At 34.2% G+C, this 13,774-nt stretch overlaps 1 protein-coding gene across 47 annotated transcripts in view; it reads right to left on the bottom strand.

Annotated features, from left to right (window-relative positions):
- Nucleotides 1-13,774, bottom strand: part of RIMS1 (regulating synaptic membrane exocytosis 1) — a 477,707-nt gene that overhangs the window by 382,915 nt on the left and 81,018 nt on the right. For 46 of the 47 annotated variants that reach the window (XM_072832402.1, XM_072832362.1, XM_072832364.1 and 43 more), the window contains exon 2: nt 11,786-11,866. The exons of the other annotated variant lie outside the window; for it this stretch is intronic. In XM_072832402.1, coding sequence (XP_072688503.1) covers nt 11,786-11,866 — 81 coding nt within the window. The remainder of the gene's footprint in view (nt 1-11,785; nt 11,867-13,774) is intronic. 47 annotated transcript variants of the gene reach the window in all.

Consider the following 13,774-nt stretch of genomic DNA (forward strand, 5'->3'; position numbering starts at 1 on the left):
CAAGATCCTGGGCATGATCTTTTCTTTTTATTTAATACCTTCCTTCTAATACCAATGCAGAAGTAGCCAGGGGGTACAGATTTTCCTTTCCTTCCTGTTTTTGCACAAGAACCATTTCTTGGCACTGGAAGACTGTTCTCATTCTGGACAAAAGACTCTGTAGAAGAACAGAAGAAATAGCAGTGATTCACAGGCTGGGCCCTGAGGCACAGCGACTTTCTAATAATAATATTGCCAATATTTATTTTCCCTTTGCATTCTCTCAACATGAGTTTTGGAAGAGAGATCTAATTCAGAGATAGTCACGTTAATTTTGATTTGTGGAATTATCACTCTCCCAACTAATCTTCATTTTCACTGAGTAACCCAGTGGTTCTAAACCATAGGAGTATGTCAGGATAATTTGGGGAAACTTTCCAAATACAAATTTCCTGGCTTCACTACTCATGCACAGTAGGGAGCATCTGATACATGATGGGCTAGTGTGAGGTATAGTGTATCTTTTCAAAAACTGTTCCAATGCCTTTTTATACCACTACTCTCATTGAGAAACACTAATAGATAAGATACAGCCTATGTTTTAACTGAATTAGGTAAAAAGTATTTTTTTTTCAAATTGTGCCAATAAGAGTACACTGTAAAAGCTTCATAAATATTTTAAATGGACAAAATAATGAATAATGTAGAGATTATTCACTGCTACTGTAGTAGAATATGTAATATTTATACAGTACTTTACACACAACTCTCTTACATACTTTTACTCATTACATCTTCAAAACTTGCCAATGAGATAACTAGAAACATTTTCCTTCCTATTTTCCAGATGAGAAAACTGAGATTTAGGAAGGCAAACAAACACCTGGGCCAATGTTACCCAGCAAGTAAGAACCAGAACAAGGACTAAAAATATTTGGTACAAACTCTGAATGCTATGATTTACCCACTACTTCCTAAAAAATTGCAAAATTCTTCTTAATCATAATGTAGATCATCTGGGTATTTTGAATCCATCCTATACTATGAATCTAGATAACTGGATTCTCGACCTAGATCTGCCCCTTTCCTGCTACATGACAGTGAGGCAATTCACTACCAAAATTCATGTCTCGTCTTCCATATGCAGGCCAAGGGCACAAATCATTAAAGTTCAGTTGGTGCTCACATCATGTGACTTGAGTTAAAGTTGACATTAAACAAATCCAATTAGAAGTCTGCTTAGGCTTCTACAACTTTAGTTTTTCACGAAATTTTCTTAAAATAAATTATTTGTGTCTATGGAAAAATTTCATATGGCCTAAGATTGACCCAAGAAAGCTGAAGGGATGGAGATCCATTGAGCTAGGTCCTTAGGGCTGCCCCTAGGTCTATGGTAAAGATGACCTATAGGCTTCCTAATAGAATCAACAAGATGATAAAGAATAAGATTCTACTCAGCTGTTCTGCACAAGAGGGGAAAAACTGTTTTTAGCTAAAACACCCTCTATGCACAGGAACAATGGACATAGTATATAAGAGGCAAGTCCTCTAATGTCAGGATCACCAAACTAGAAACTGTTCAGAGCCTCATTAACAGAGGATGTAGTTCAGTCAAAAAGGGGTAACTGGTGAAAGTAATTTATGATTAATTAAGGTCCATGAAACATAATTGTTACACATAAAACTACTATGAGTCTACTCTTACCAAACTAATTTTTTTTAATACACAAGGAGTTGAAGAAGGCATCTTCTTTCTGAGCATTCAGACACAGATAAAAATGGTATCATCTTAAAATAGTTACAACAGAAAGAAGGGCCTTATAAGACTCTGTGAACTGGCACAGAATGATTTTCATAAACTGGAAAATCATATAAAGAGAATGAAGACTATAAAAGCCACACGATTAAGAAAAATTCTGTCACTTCCTAATTATAACCATGAATTGGTAATGTTAGCATTCCTTGTACTCTCTATTTTCAAGTTAACTGGTTGTACTGACTTTATCCTAAAAGACAAAAACATATACATATTTTTTAGTTGGAACTTTTATTTTTCTAATATTACCTGCTCACAATATGATCCCTACTGCAGGTGGTAATAGAAGTATTGACTATAACATTGAACAGCTCTTATGGTATATATGAAAAAATAGTTAACAGCAAAAACATAAAACTCATCACATTTTGATGTAAACATCTGGCTGAAAATAGTATAGAACAGGCTGCTTGTCTCTGAATAATATGTTCATTCATGATAAAATATATAGTTAAAAGATCTTTTGCATATGGAAATATATTCCCTTTCTTCTTGGCTGAACTTTACTACAAAATGAGATGTCTTTCCAAAAAGGAGCAATATTTTTATCTAGTATATATTTTAGAATATTTATTTCCTGTAGTATAGAACACCTACAAAATTATTAAATCTTCTATCCGAACAGAATATGAGAGTGCAAAAAAAATCACAAAAGAACAAACATTTAAAATGGCACAGTTTAGTCATGTTTCAATTTTTATTCAATTTTACTTTTCATCATTTTTTACTTTCAATATTTGACATTCTATGCAAATTTACCTAAAGTAATATAATTGAGATTTCTAAATTTTTCATTCACATGTGCCTTTTAAGATATGTATGTGTACACAAGATGCTTAATATTTTATGAGAAAACATGTTACTATACATTCAATGCATTCAACCTGTTACACATATCAGAGATTACACATATGACTTGCAGCCTCCTCCCTTCAGTATACACCAGAAGTTCTCTCCTCTTCCTTTTTAAAATCTTTTTTTTTAAATGTTTTATTTATTTATTTTGAGAGAGAGTGTGTATGCAAGAGTGGGGGTGGAGGGGAGGGCAGAGGGAGAGAGAGAACTTCAAGCAGACTCCATGAAGAGCACAGAGTCCAATGCAGGGCTTGATCTCATGACCTGAGATCATGACCTGAGCCTAAATCAAGAGTTGGATGCCCAATGAACTGAGCCACTTAGGTGCCCCTCCTCTTCTCTTTCACCACTTCCAAAACTTCATTAAATTACACTAAACTTCATCAAACATGACTAAATTCCACTTGTTCCATCTCTATTGCTACCAGCAGAGTCCAAGCCACAGTTATATTTTGCCTAAACCACTACAACTGCTTCCTAAGGTTCTTTTATCTTCACCCAACCCACTTGCCACACTACATTGGATCATAATTCTCCCTTTTCTGAACTACTGCAAAGGCTTCTCAATAGTCTTACATAAAATCCTAAGATCTGAGAGGTTTCTAAGTTGGAACCCTTGCTTATCCTATCAGTCTCATCCATTGCCCTCCCCCTCACATTTCTCTGCTTTCTTTTAGTTTCCCAACCATGCTACACTGGTTTCCATTTAAGATCCACTCCACACACCATCCTGTCCAACTGGAATTCCTTTCTGCTGACTCTTCATAAGGCTGATTTCTCATCTTTCAAGCCTCTCCTTAAATGTCATCTCTCAGAGTCTTCCTTGAACATGTTTTCTAAATAGATTTCCCAGTGTAATTCTCTAACATGGCATTCAGTTTAGCCCTTTGTTAAAAATAAGAGTTTTGTCATCTATGTTTGCTGTTTAGATCCTCTCCTACACATTCTAACTTCTACAAAGACAAAGATTCTGCTTTGTCCATCATCATATCCAGTGGCTGGTACTAGGCTCTGCACAAAGAACAGATATATAAATATTTATTGAAGGAAGAATTAATAGCCTGACTCTCTGGAAAGTAAGCAGTGAACAGCTTCTCCTACTACACAATCTCTACCAGTTGACGTTCACTTCCCCTCTCCTCAATGCTACCTTCTCATCCAAAGCTGATTTAACAGGTTCCCAATGAAGGAGCAGACTATACCTGAGCAGAGATCAGAACTTAAGAGAATGTGGAAAAGACTGAGTATAAAATCCGCTAAACTTCAGGAGCAGAGAACACCACATGACTCAGGACGTGCAGAGAGCCAAGATCAGGAAACCTAGGGAAAAGCAGGCTAGATTCTGGTATTCACAGGGTCTCCCCCAGGTTTTTGAGAGGAATCATTGTATTTATTATGGAGTTGTATCTGAGGTGGTGATAGTCTGTCAGTGGGTTGCCCAATTTTCTGTATTATTCATGCAATTTTTGCCATCCATTACTACAGCAAGACAGAATTCTGGGCATTTAGTATAAACAACCTGAATCATGTCTGGTATGCAGGGCTTAAAGGTACAGTGACATAGTGACAAGGGCTCTGTCCAACTGTTAACAATTTCAGAAACACACTTTTGTTTAATCTGTTATCTAGTATAAAATACAATGTTGATGTTAGATGTGATTTTAAATGAAAAACCATATAATCAAGTATAAAGACACATGTGTACTTCTCAGACATTATGGGAAAAGTATATATATTAATATATATTTTTCTCAGTTAAAATTTTGATTCTCAAGGCTATTTTAAAATTAGGTTAAATATAAGCTACCACATTGACATGATTAAATTCATTCTGATCCCATACATATCGGTCCTCAGAAGCCCCTATGTTATAATTAATCTGAACAAAGACAGTTGTTGCTGAAAAAAGCCATGCCCTTGATATCTGAAAAAGTATGCCTATTAAAAGAAAAATTTGGATACAGCCTCCCTGTCAATTCAAGGCTGACTCATCTGAAGCTGTGAAGAAGGGGAAAAGAAGAGTATGTGTGACACACATACCCATGTCAAAAGCTTCAATGCAGATGGTACTTAATGATCCAGTCCAGGATATGAATTACCACTGCACAGAGAGATCATTTCTAGAAACGAAGTAGAAAGGATAAAGATAGAATGGCAAAGTAAAATTCTGAGACTAATAATTTGCATTTTTACCTGGAACTTAAAATCATTTTTGGTTAAATAAATGAAATTGATACTTACAGGACTTACAAACATACGACTAACATAATTTTTAGAAATAAAAATAAACACCATATTAAAACCAGTTTCTATTTTTTTTCCCAAAGGTAATCAGAGAAACTCAAATCAAAGAATCTCAAAATTATTAAAGAAATTATATCTATAAGATCTTTTCTTTCTGATTGGCTCTAGCTATACTGAACCCAGACTCTGAGGTTACACTGTAAGTTTTAAATTATGAAATTGGTTATACATGTGAACACACAACAGAGTTAAGTTTATTTTCTAGAACTAGAAATCACAAGTATCAAAAATTCAAAATAAGGAATGGTTCAAGAGTAATATAGAATTAACTTTTGAATATGAGCTTTCCTGAAGATGTGAGGACTTCATATGCAGTACACTTACCTAAACATACATATACATTTATACAGAACCATTATAAATGCTCAAATAAAATAGAATTTAAGTAATCAAATAGCTTCCCACAAAGAAGCTGATGGCTTCATTGGTAAATTCTACCAAACATCTGAAAAAAAATTATAGTAATCTTTAACTAATTCTTCCTAAATAGAATAGTAGAGAATACTTCCAGATTCATTCTATGTGGTCAAAATTACCCTGATACCAAAATCAAATAAATCACAGGGAAACCACGAACTAATGCCACTTATAAATATATATATATATATGTGTGTGTATATATATCCTCAAAAATAATAGCAAATCAAATAAAGAAACATATAAAATGGATAACCAAGTGGGATTTATCCCAGGAATACAAGATTGGTTCAACATATGAAAATCAAAGCAGTACACCATGTTAATTAAATAATGGACAAAAAGGGCATTACCATCTCAATAGGTACAGAAAAAGCATTTGAGAAAATCCAACATACTTCCATGATATGAACACTAAACATGCTAGAAAGAAGCATCTTAAACCTGAGGGGGAAAAAAAAAAAAACAACTACTGGAACTCCACAACAAACATCGTATTTAATGGAGAAAGACTGAAAGCTTTCTTCCTAGATGAGGAGCAAGATAGAGATCTGCTGTTACCACTTTTTTTTTGTTACCACTTTTTGACAACTAGATTCCAACACGCAAAAGAATGAAATTGGGCCTTTACCTCACACCATATACAAAGAGTAACTCAAAATGGATTAAAGACCTAAATATAAGAACTAAACCTATAAAACTCCTGGAAGAAAATCCAGAGGTAAATCCTTATGACCTTGGATTTCACAATAGTTTCTTAGATATGACATCAAAAGCACAAGTAACCAAAAGAAAAATAGATTACATGGACTTCATCAAAATTAAAAATTTGTGCTTCAAGGTACTATCAAGAAAATGAAAAGATAATTCACTATATAGGAGAAAATATTTGCAAATCATTTCTCTGACAAGGATATAGTATCCATTACATATAAAGAATTCTTACAATTCAACAATAATAACAAGTAACCAAATTAAAAATGGACAAAAGATTCTGGTCAACATTTCTCCAAAGAAGCCATATATAATAACCAATGAGTACATGGAAAAGATGCTCAACACATCATTATTCACTACAGAAATCAAATCAAAACCACAATGAAATAGCCATTCACGTGCTTCATACCCACAAGAATGGCTAACAAAAAATACTAAAAATCCCAAGTGTTGGCAAGGATGTAGTGAAATTGGAATCCTTTTACATTGCTGGTAGGAATGTAAAATGGTGCAGCTGCTTTAAGATACAGTTTGACTGTTCCTAAAAAAATGTAAACATATAGTTGCTATAATGACCCAGCAATTGCATTCTTAGGTTTATACTCAAAAGAACTGAAGACATATATTCACTCAAAAAATGTATATAGATGTTAAAAGCAGCTTTTTACACAATAGCTTAAATACTAGAAACAATCCAAATGTCCACGTAACTCATGGATGATGGGTAAACAAAAAAGTGGTATATACGTACAAAAGAATATTATTTGGAAATAAAAGGGATGGAGTTTTGATAAATGTGTAACATGTGTAAACCTTGAAATATTATGCTAAATGATACAACCAGACATAAATAGTCCATATATTCCGTGATTCCATTTATGTGAAATGTCCAGAAAAGGCAAATCCATAGAGAAAGAGTAAATTAGTGGTTGCTATGAACTGGGTTTGAGGAGACTAGGGGAATGAATGACTGCTAATGGGTAGTAGGTTTCTTTTTTGGGGTGATCATCATGTTCTGAAGTTATAAAGCAGTGATAGTTGCATAATTTTGTGAGAAACACTAAATTGTACTCCATGAAAGGTGAATTGTACATATGGCATGTGAATTGCATGTTCATTTTAAAAAGCAGGCAATCGGCAACAAAAACAAAGAAAACCAAGAAAGACTGAATAACAATACATATACCTCTGGATTCAATTTTTTCCTGATAATGTCACCTTCCACAGTAATACAAACATTGTATAAATATATTTTTTCTTCGGTTATACATTCATTTTCTGGATTTTTACTTTCAAATTCCAACTTCACCCATTCTAGTATGACTAATCATCCCAATTTTTCCAGGACAGTGCAGGGAATTGGATTCCCAAGACATGTGACTTGCAGTACTGAAACATGGATAGTTCCAGGAAAACTGGGACCAGTTTGTTTTTTCATGATCTTGCATAATTTACTTAATTCCTCTGCTCTTTGTTGCAATACAGATGATACCCTCTACACTGCCTTTTCCAGTTTTTCCTTCCAACTCTATATTTTCTCCCCATGCTATTTCATTTGTCCTAATGGCTTTTATTATAAAGCAACTACTTACAAATTAGCACATCTCATCTAACCCTCTCCTGAGTTTGAGATATGGAGAGCCAAATATCTTCTGGATGTTTCAAATGGAGATACCTTTGGCCATTAATACATAAATCTAATGCTAAATCTAAACTTGCTTTCATGCCTAAATTAACTCTCTTCTTGATTTTATCACATTCACTAAGTCTCTTGAGATAAAGTGAGTTATCCCCCCTCATTTTTGCTTTATTACTATATCTAATGAATCACTATACTCTAATTATACCACCTGGGAAATTTTCTCAAATCTACCCTATCTCTTACCTCTCCTACTTATCCCTGTTAAGATCTAAGACTGATACTGATGAATAGACAAGAATCTCTCAGACTTTTTAAATCCAAAATCACTCTGAAAAACTCAAAAACCCATAATGGTATGTCAAATTTCAAAATACAGTATTAAAAATAAAACCTAAGACAAGGCACAATTAATTATATACTTTCTCCAAATTAGACAAACATCCTGTTCTTCAGAGATTCTGATGCAGCACTTCTTACCTCCTTTCTCTCTCTTTCACATACATGCTCACACTCACCCACACACACATGAACTTCTACCCACCCATATGACCACACAGCACACAAATACACATACACATGTTCTCAGACTCCAACAATGAGAACATGTTTTAAATTACCCCAGCACAACCTGATGTTTTGGGACTCAGGACAACTGTTCTCTCCCGGAAGACTGTACTCCAAAACTGCCTACCTATCGAACTATTCTTCTTTCAAAACTCGTATTACCTATTGCAGGCTTGGTATATCCTTCCTTGACCCACATCAACCCCAAACAGAATAAATCATTTTTTAACATATTGTACTTTATTACTTTGATTAAGTGATGACAACTTATGCAGCATGTCTAAAATATGACTAAGTGACATTTTAATAATAACTGAAAAAGAATCCTTGGATAGTTTATATACACAGTTATCAAAAATATAAAGTTTATGGACATGTGTATTCATCAATCTAGACTTGCAAGTAGAATGTACCAAGTAACATAAGTATAGTTGCCCTACTTCCTGTCTACCTACCACTCTCTCTCTTTTCCACACCCACACAGTCAAGCCTTTTTAAAAGTCATATACAATCACTATTTCCTTTTCCTGACTTGTCATTTCCTCCTCACAACTATCAAAATAGAGTATTTCCACCCACTTATATATTTAAACTGCTATGACAAATGCCACCAATGACTTCCAAATGGCCAGATCCTAAGGACATTTTTTATCTCTGAAGTTATTCATTGATTTTCTGCTGCATTTGATACTATTGGAGATACCTCTTGAGCCCCTCTATTACCTTGGCTTCTGGTTCTTCTATGTTTTAAATTATTATTTCTCAGCTGAGTCAGGGGATCCTTTTCTTTTGCCTATTCATTATGCATTGATTTTTACCTAGGACTCTCTCTATTATCTTTTTCTAACTATATATCTTTTAGTGATGTCATCTCCTGTCCCAGTTAACTGAGTGTTTCAGTTTCATATACCCAACTATTTCTTGGACCTGTACCCTAGGATAATGCACAGGTACCACAAAATCATTATATCAAAATGCAAACTCCTCACTGCTTACCTACCTAGACCTAGTTTGGTTCTTTAATTCCACTTTTTCTGTCAGGTCCTTAATTATCAAACAATTGATATGATAGTCTCCCTAAACTTTCCTTACAAATCATATTCAATTGACAATCAAGCACTGCCAATGTGACTCCTTACTCAGCTCCTGAAATGTTTCCTTCCTACACCCTCTGCTACTCCTATAAGACATTATCGTCTTTCTTTTGACTATTACAATAGTCTATTAGTTGATTTGCTTGTCCCTAGTTTTGCCCACATCACATTCTTAGTCCATTTTCCCCACTTCTGTCAAAGTAAGTAATACATATTTTATATACCTACACACACACACATATATATAATGCAAATCTATGCTACCCTCCTAATTAAAAGCCACGAGGATATCCTTATAACTAAATATAGTGTTTATTAAATTTTATATTTTTACCTAGTTGTCATACACAGAAACTTAAATTCATCCCACAATATTAAGCTGGGATACATTCTTTCTTGGATTTTCTAATCTCTTACATTCCATTCAAAATTTAAAAAGCAAAAAAGTAGCCTTTATTGATATTCAGACCAACTCATGGTTTATAACTCACAAATCTAAAATTCTGAGCAGCCAGCAATTTATTATTGCCTTTTTCTTATCAACCTAGAAAGGCACATATATGGATAAGGAGAGCTCAAATTACAAACACACTATATAGAGAATCAGCAGGATAAGGAAAGAATTGCAAACTTTAAATACTTGAATTCACTTAGAGAGGTTCACTATTTTAATGCAAAAAGTTTAGGTGAGCAAAGAAGTGGTCAGAATAGAGGCTCCAAAGGAACTACAGTTGCTTCCTCTAGGCCACTATACTCAGAGGGGCTACCAGGAAAGTTCCACTAGGTACAAGGTAAATTACAACATATTTCTACAACTCTTACGTCTATGGAATGTAAAAAATATAATAAAGAAAAGTGATCTAAAGTCTTGTTGGGAAGGATGACAATTGCTGTTCCATATCTAATAACTCCAATTTAAAATGGACATTAGATCAAGTGGGACCAATTAAAATGGAACCTCAATATGTGGAATACAACATTTTAAAATCAATATTCATTCCCTAAAGAACTTTCCCAGAAATAGATTGAATCCTAATATAATCCTAATACAAAACAAAATGCCTTGTAATGCCTAGAACATAAGAAGTAGAGATGATAAGTTTTCCATGAACTATGAAGGAAAGTTCAATTATCAGAAAAAATGGTTTTAGAGCAAGAACATTTATAGAAAAAAAAATATGGCAACACCATTTAGAATACTTCTTCCAACTTTGTACTTTTGTCAATGTAATTAGAAGTCATTTTTTACTATGTGTAAATAAAAATTATTTTTATTCCTTGAAAAATACTGATAAAATGTAGATGATATTCAAGTATACTTAAAGTCTGAGATAAAATCTATAACTGATGTATTGAGCCTCTTGAAATGTATTTACCAAAATTTTGTTTCCTAAAACATAATTTTAAATGATTTGTGACTGACTGTAATATACAAAATATAAGGATTTAATGCCTTATTTAATTTTGGTCTTTGCCAATGCTAATAAAAACTTGTCATAGTAGAAGAATTATAAAAATTTACTTTTCTTCTCACATTTTACAATTTTATCACTTTATTTTGGTATACTTCAAAGAATTCTCAACTAAAAAAATCTATAGAAAATCACTCTTAAGACACATTTCTTCAGAGGTGTTTGATAAAAACCTTGGAAGGAGACATTTCCCAGTAGTAACTACTTGGCTGTAATGATTATGCCGAGTAGTGCTGCTACTGAGACATTTTAAGGGAATGTTTAATTTTTCTTCTTAAGAGCATAGTTCTTGTCAGAAGATTGAATATATCCTGTACTATGCAGAATTTTAAAGCTATTGACATTTTATCTCATCAAAATCCACATTCACAACTTAATTTACTTATTTGGTTTCTTTTCTACTTCTTGCTTCCCCGTTATGTTAGTGTTTAACTCTTCACTAGTATCTACACTTGAGGTTGCAATAATAAAAATGAAACTAGATGGGCAATTCACTCTTTTCGATTGTCCATACCTTTAAATGATATGGTGAGGGTGGGTAATGGACTACCTCTGCACTTCTCTTACTTACACACCCCCCTCTCTTTACCTTGCCTTACCCTAAAGTCTTAGGCTGCAGCCCACGTACATTCCAAATCCATAAGGCACAGAATTTCTGCCTCCCTAGAGCCCTAAAAATGTGTCCCTTTCCTCTAATTAGTTTTATGCTTCCAATATGGCATTAGAAACTTCATTTAACAAAGATACTTAATACAGAGCTCATGTTTCCAGATAATTTTATCTGATTAAATAGTAGCCTTTTTATTACACATACATGAGCAATCAGAGTATCTACTCCCACATGCAACGTGAATTAATATATCTGTAACCAGTGATCTGTGTAAGAGACGACATTTTCAGTCAATAAAACTAATGCCATACTCACGGTGAAGGTTGGTGGGGCTGGTTTTCAGCATTTCTTGGTGTTTTGCAGGCAGCAGGCTTCGCCATGTCCCTGACAACACACCTGGGGCGCATGATAGACAGCACAACGCACTATTAATTATAAAAAGGGTAGAACACATCTAGAAATTAAACACGGTACTGAAAACACAGTCTAATGGAAAATCTTTGTAAGCCCCTTTGATCTTAACCTGGAGGCCCTGGAAAAGCCCTTAGAGTTGGATATTTTTGACTTAGACTTCCAAGAGCTCAATTATACCCAAATAAAATCTGTTCTAGCTTCTTAATTTGATTTTCCTTTTAGCACCAATAAAATGATTGTCAGCAGTTTTCCCCATAGAAGAAATGCTACTGAAAGCTTTGGCTTCATCATGTGATAACATCTGAAAGCTTAAAAATATGAACAACTGTTGCACTGATACGTTAAAAGATGGGCAGGATTTTCTGTGGCTTTGGCTATTTTACTAAAAGATATGGACTTATTTCATGCCATTCATTACCACACATGTTTTTTGCTTTATGCAAAAAGAGATCTAACAGGTCTGAAGACATTCTCCATGTTCAAAACCCCTTCAAGTTAAGAAAAGAGAAAGACTTGGAAGGAAATGTTCATATATAAGGTATTTGTGTGTGTGTTTGTATGTGTGTATATGTAAAATAAATAGAGAAAATACCTCCACAATGTGAAAAAAAAATAGCAAAAGGATTTTGTGTCTTAAATCCCCCATTATAGGCTAACTAAATGCAGAGGATAGACAGTATAACAGAGCTCCAAAGGGCAGCAGAGGATACTCTTACCCTTGTGTTAACAGGGCATGCCGAGCATTGAAGAGATTCATTGGCAGAAATTAAAAAACACCCCCGCCTAACACTGTACTTGGATGGCTCAGATATGCCTTCATTTCAAGAACTTTAAAAAATATTGCTTTGAATAGGGAAACCCTTGGTTACAAAGCTGAGACCCCACATCTTAGACTTTGTAACATGGAAAAGCCCCTTAGGACCCAGCATTCTCAAACATGAATCTGGTTCTTACAACTTCCATGGAGGCTTCTGGGATACTCGACTACACTACTAATATTTAAAACCAGTCATGTTATTCCAGAAGTGGATCACTGGTGAGGCAGTGGCAGATATATTGTTTTCCCAGAGCTAAAAGCTGCATGGCAAAATTCTCCACTTCTGAAAGAAATGATACAAGGAAACATGGACACAACGCACAGAAACGTGCACACACACATACTGCTCATTCCAAACAAGGTCAGCTAAGACTTAGAAATCAATATGTAATGTAACGAGAAAAGAAAATGGTATCATTTCAAAGACTTGATATACTTGGAGGATCAAAGTACAGAAATGTAGCATTTGCTAAGAACTAATGTTAAACTCTTAATGGACTGGTCAAGAGATGGAAGTCAAAGACATCCACAGGAACACAAGGCCTTCTGTTCTTGCTTCATTTCATGGAAGGAGAAAGCCACTCAGGCATCAAGGGTTAAGTCAGTAACTAAGAAGGCACTCATTAGAGCAAAATAATGTTCTGGGATTTCTGAGCTCTGAAATGTTGGTCTAACTTATCCAAAGTACAAGGAAGTTATATTTCATAGCACTGGAAAATCTTTAACAATTCCCACTCAACTAAAAATAGTACATTTAGCATATTAAATCTACATGCACTGGTTCGTTAAAATATTGGAAATATCACCAACTTTGGAAAACATTTTGAAGAATTATATCTATGGGAAACCATATGCAACCTTCTGTCTTAGTTTATTTCTTTTTTTCCCCTAAAGTTTCAGGAAATTATACATAGCTTTAAAATAAATCAGCCATTTTAATTACAGATTTCCTTAGATACGCTTTTAAGTAACTCTTTTCTAATAAATGTGGATTATCAGCCAGCACTAAAGGTAGACTTCTAAGCAAACTGTTTCCCTAAGTGAAAGACTACGTCTATGTAAGAAAACTTTCA

The sequence above is a fragment of the Canis lupus genome, chromosome 7 (genome assembly GCF_048164855.1).
Source record: "Canis lupus baileyi chromosome 7, mCanLup2.hap1, whole genome shotgun sequence".
Lineage (NCBI taxonomy): Eukaryota > Metazoa > Chordata > Mammalia > Carnivora > Canidae > Canis > Canis lupus.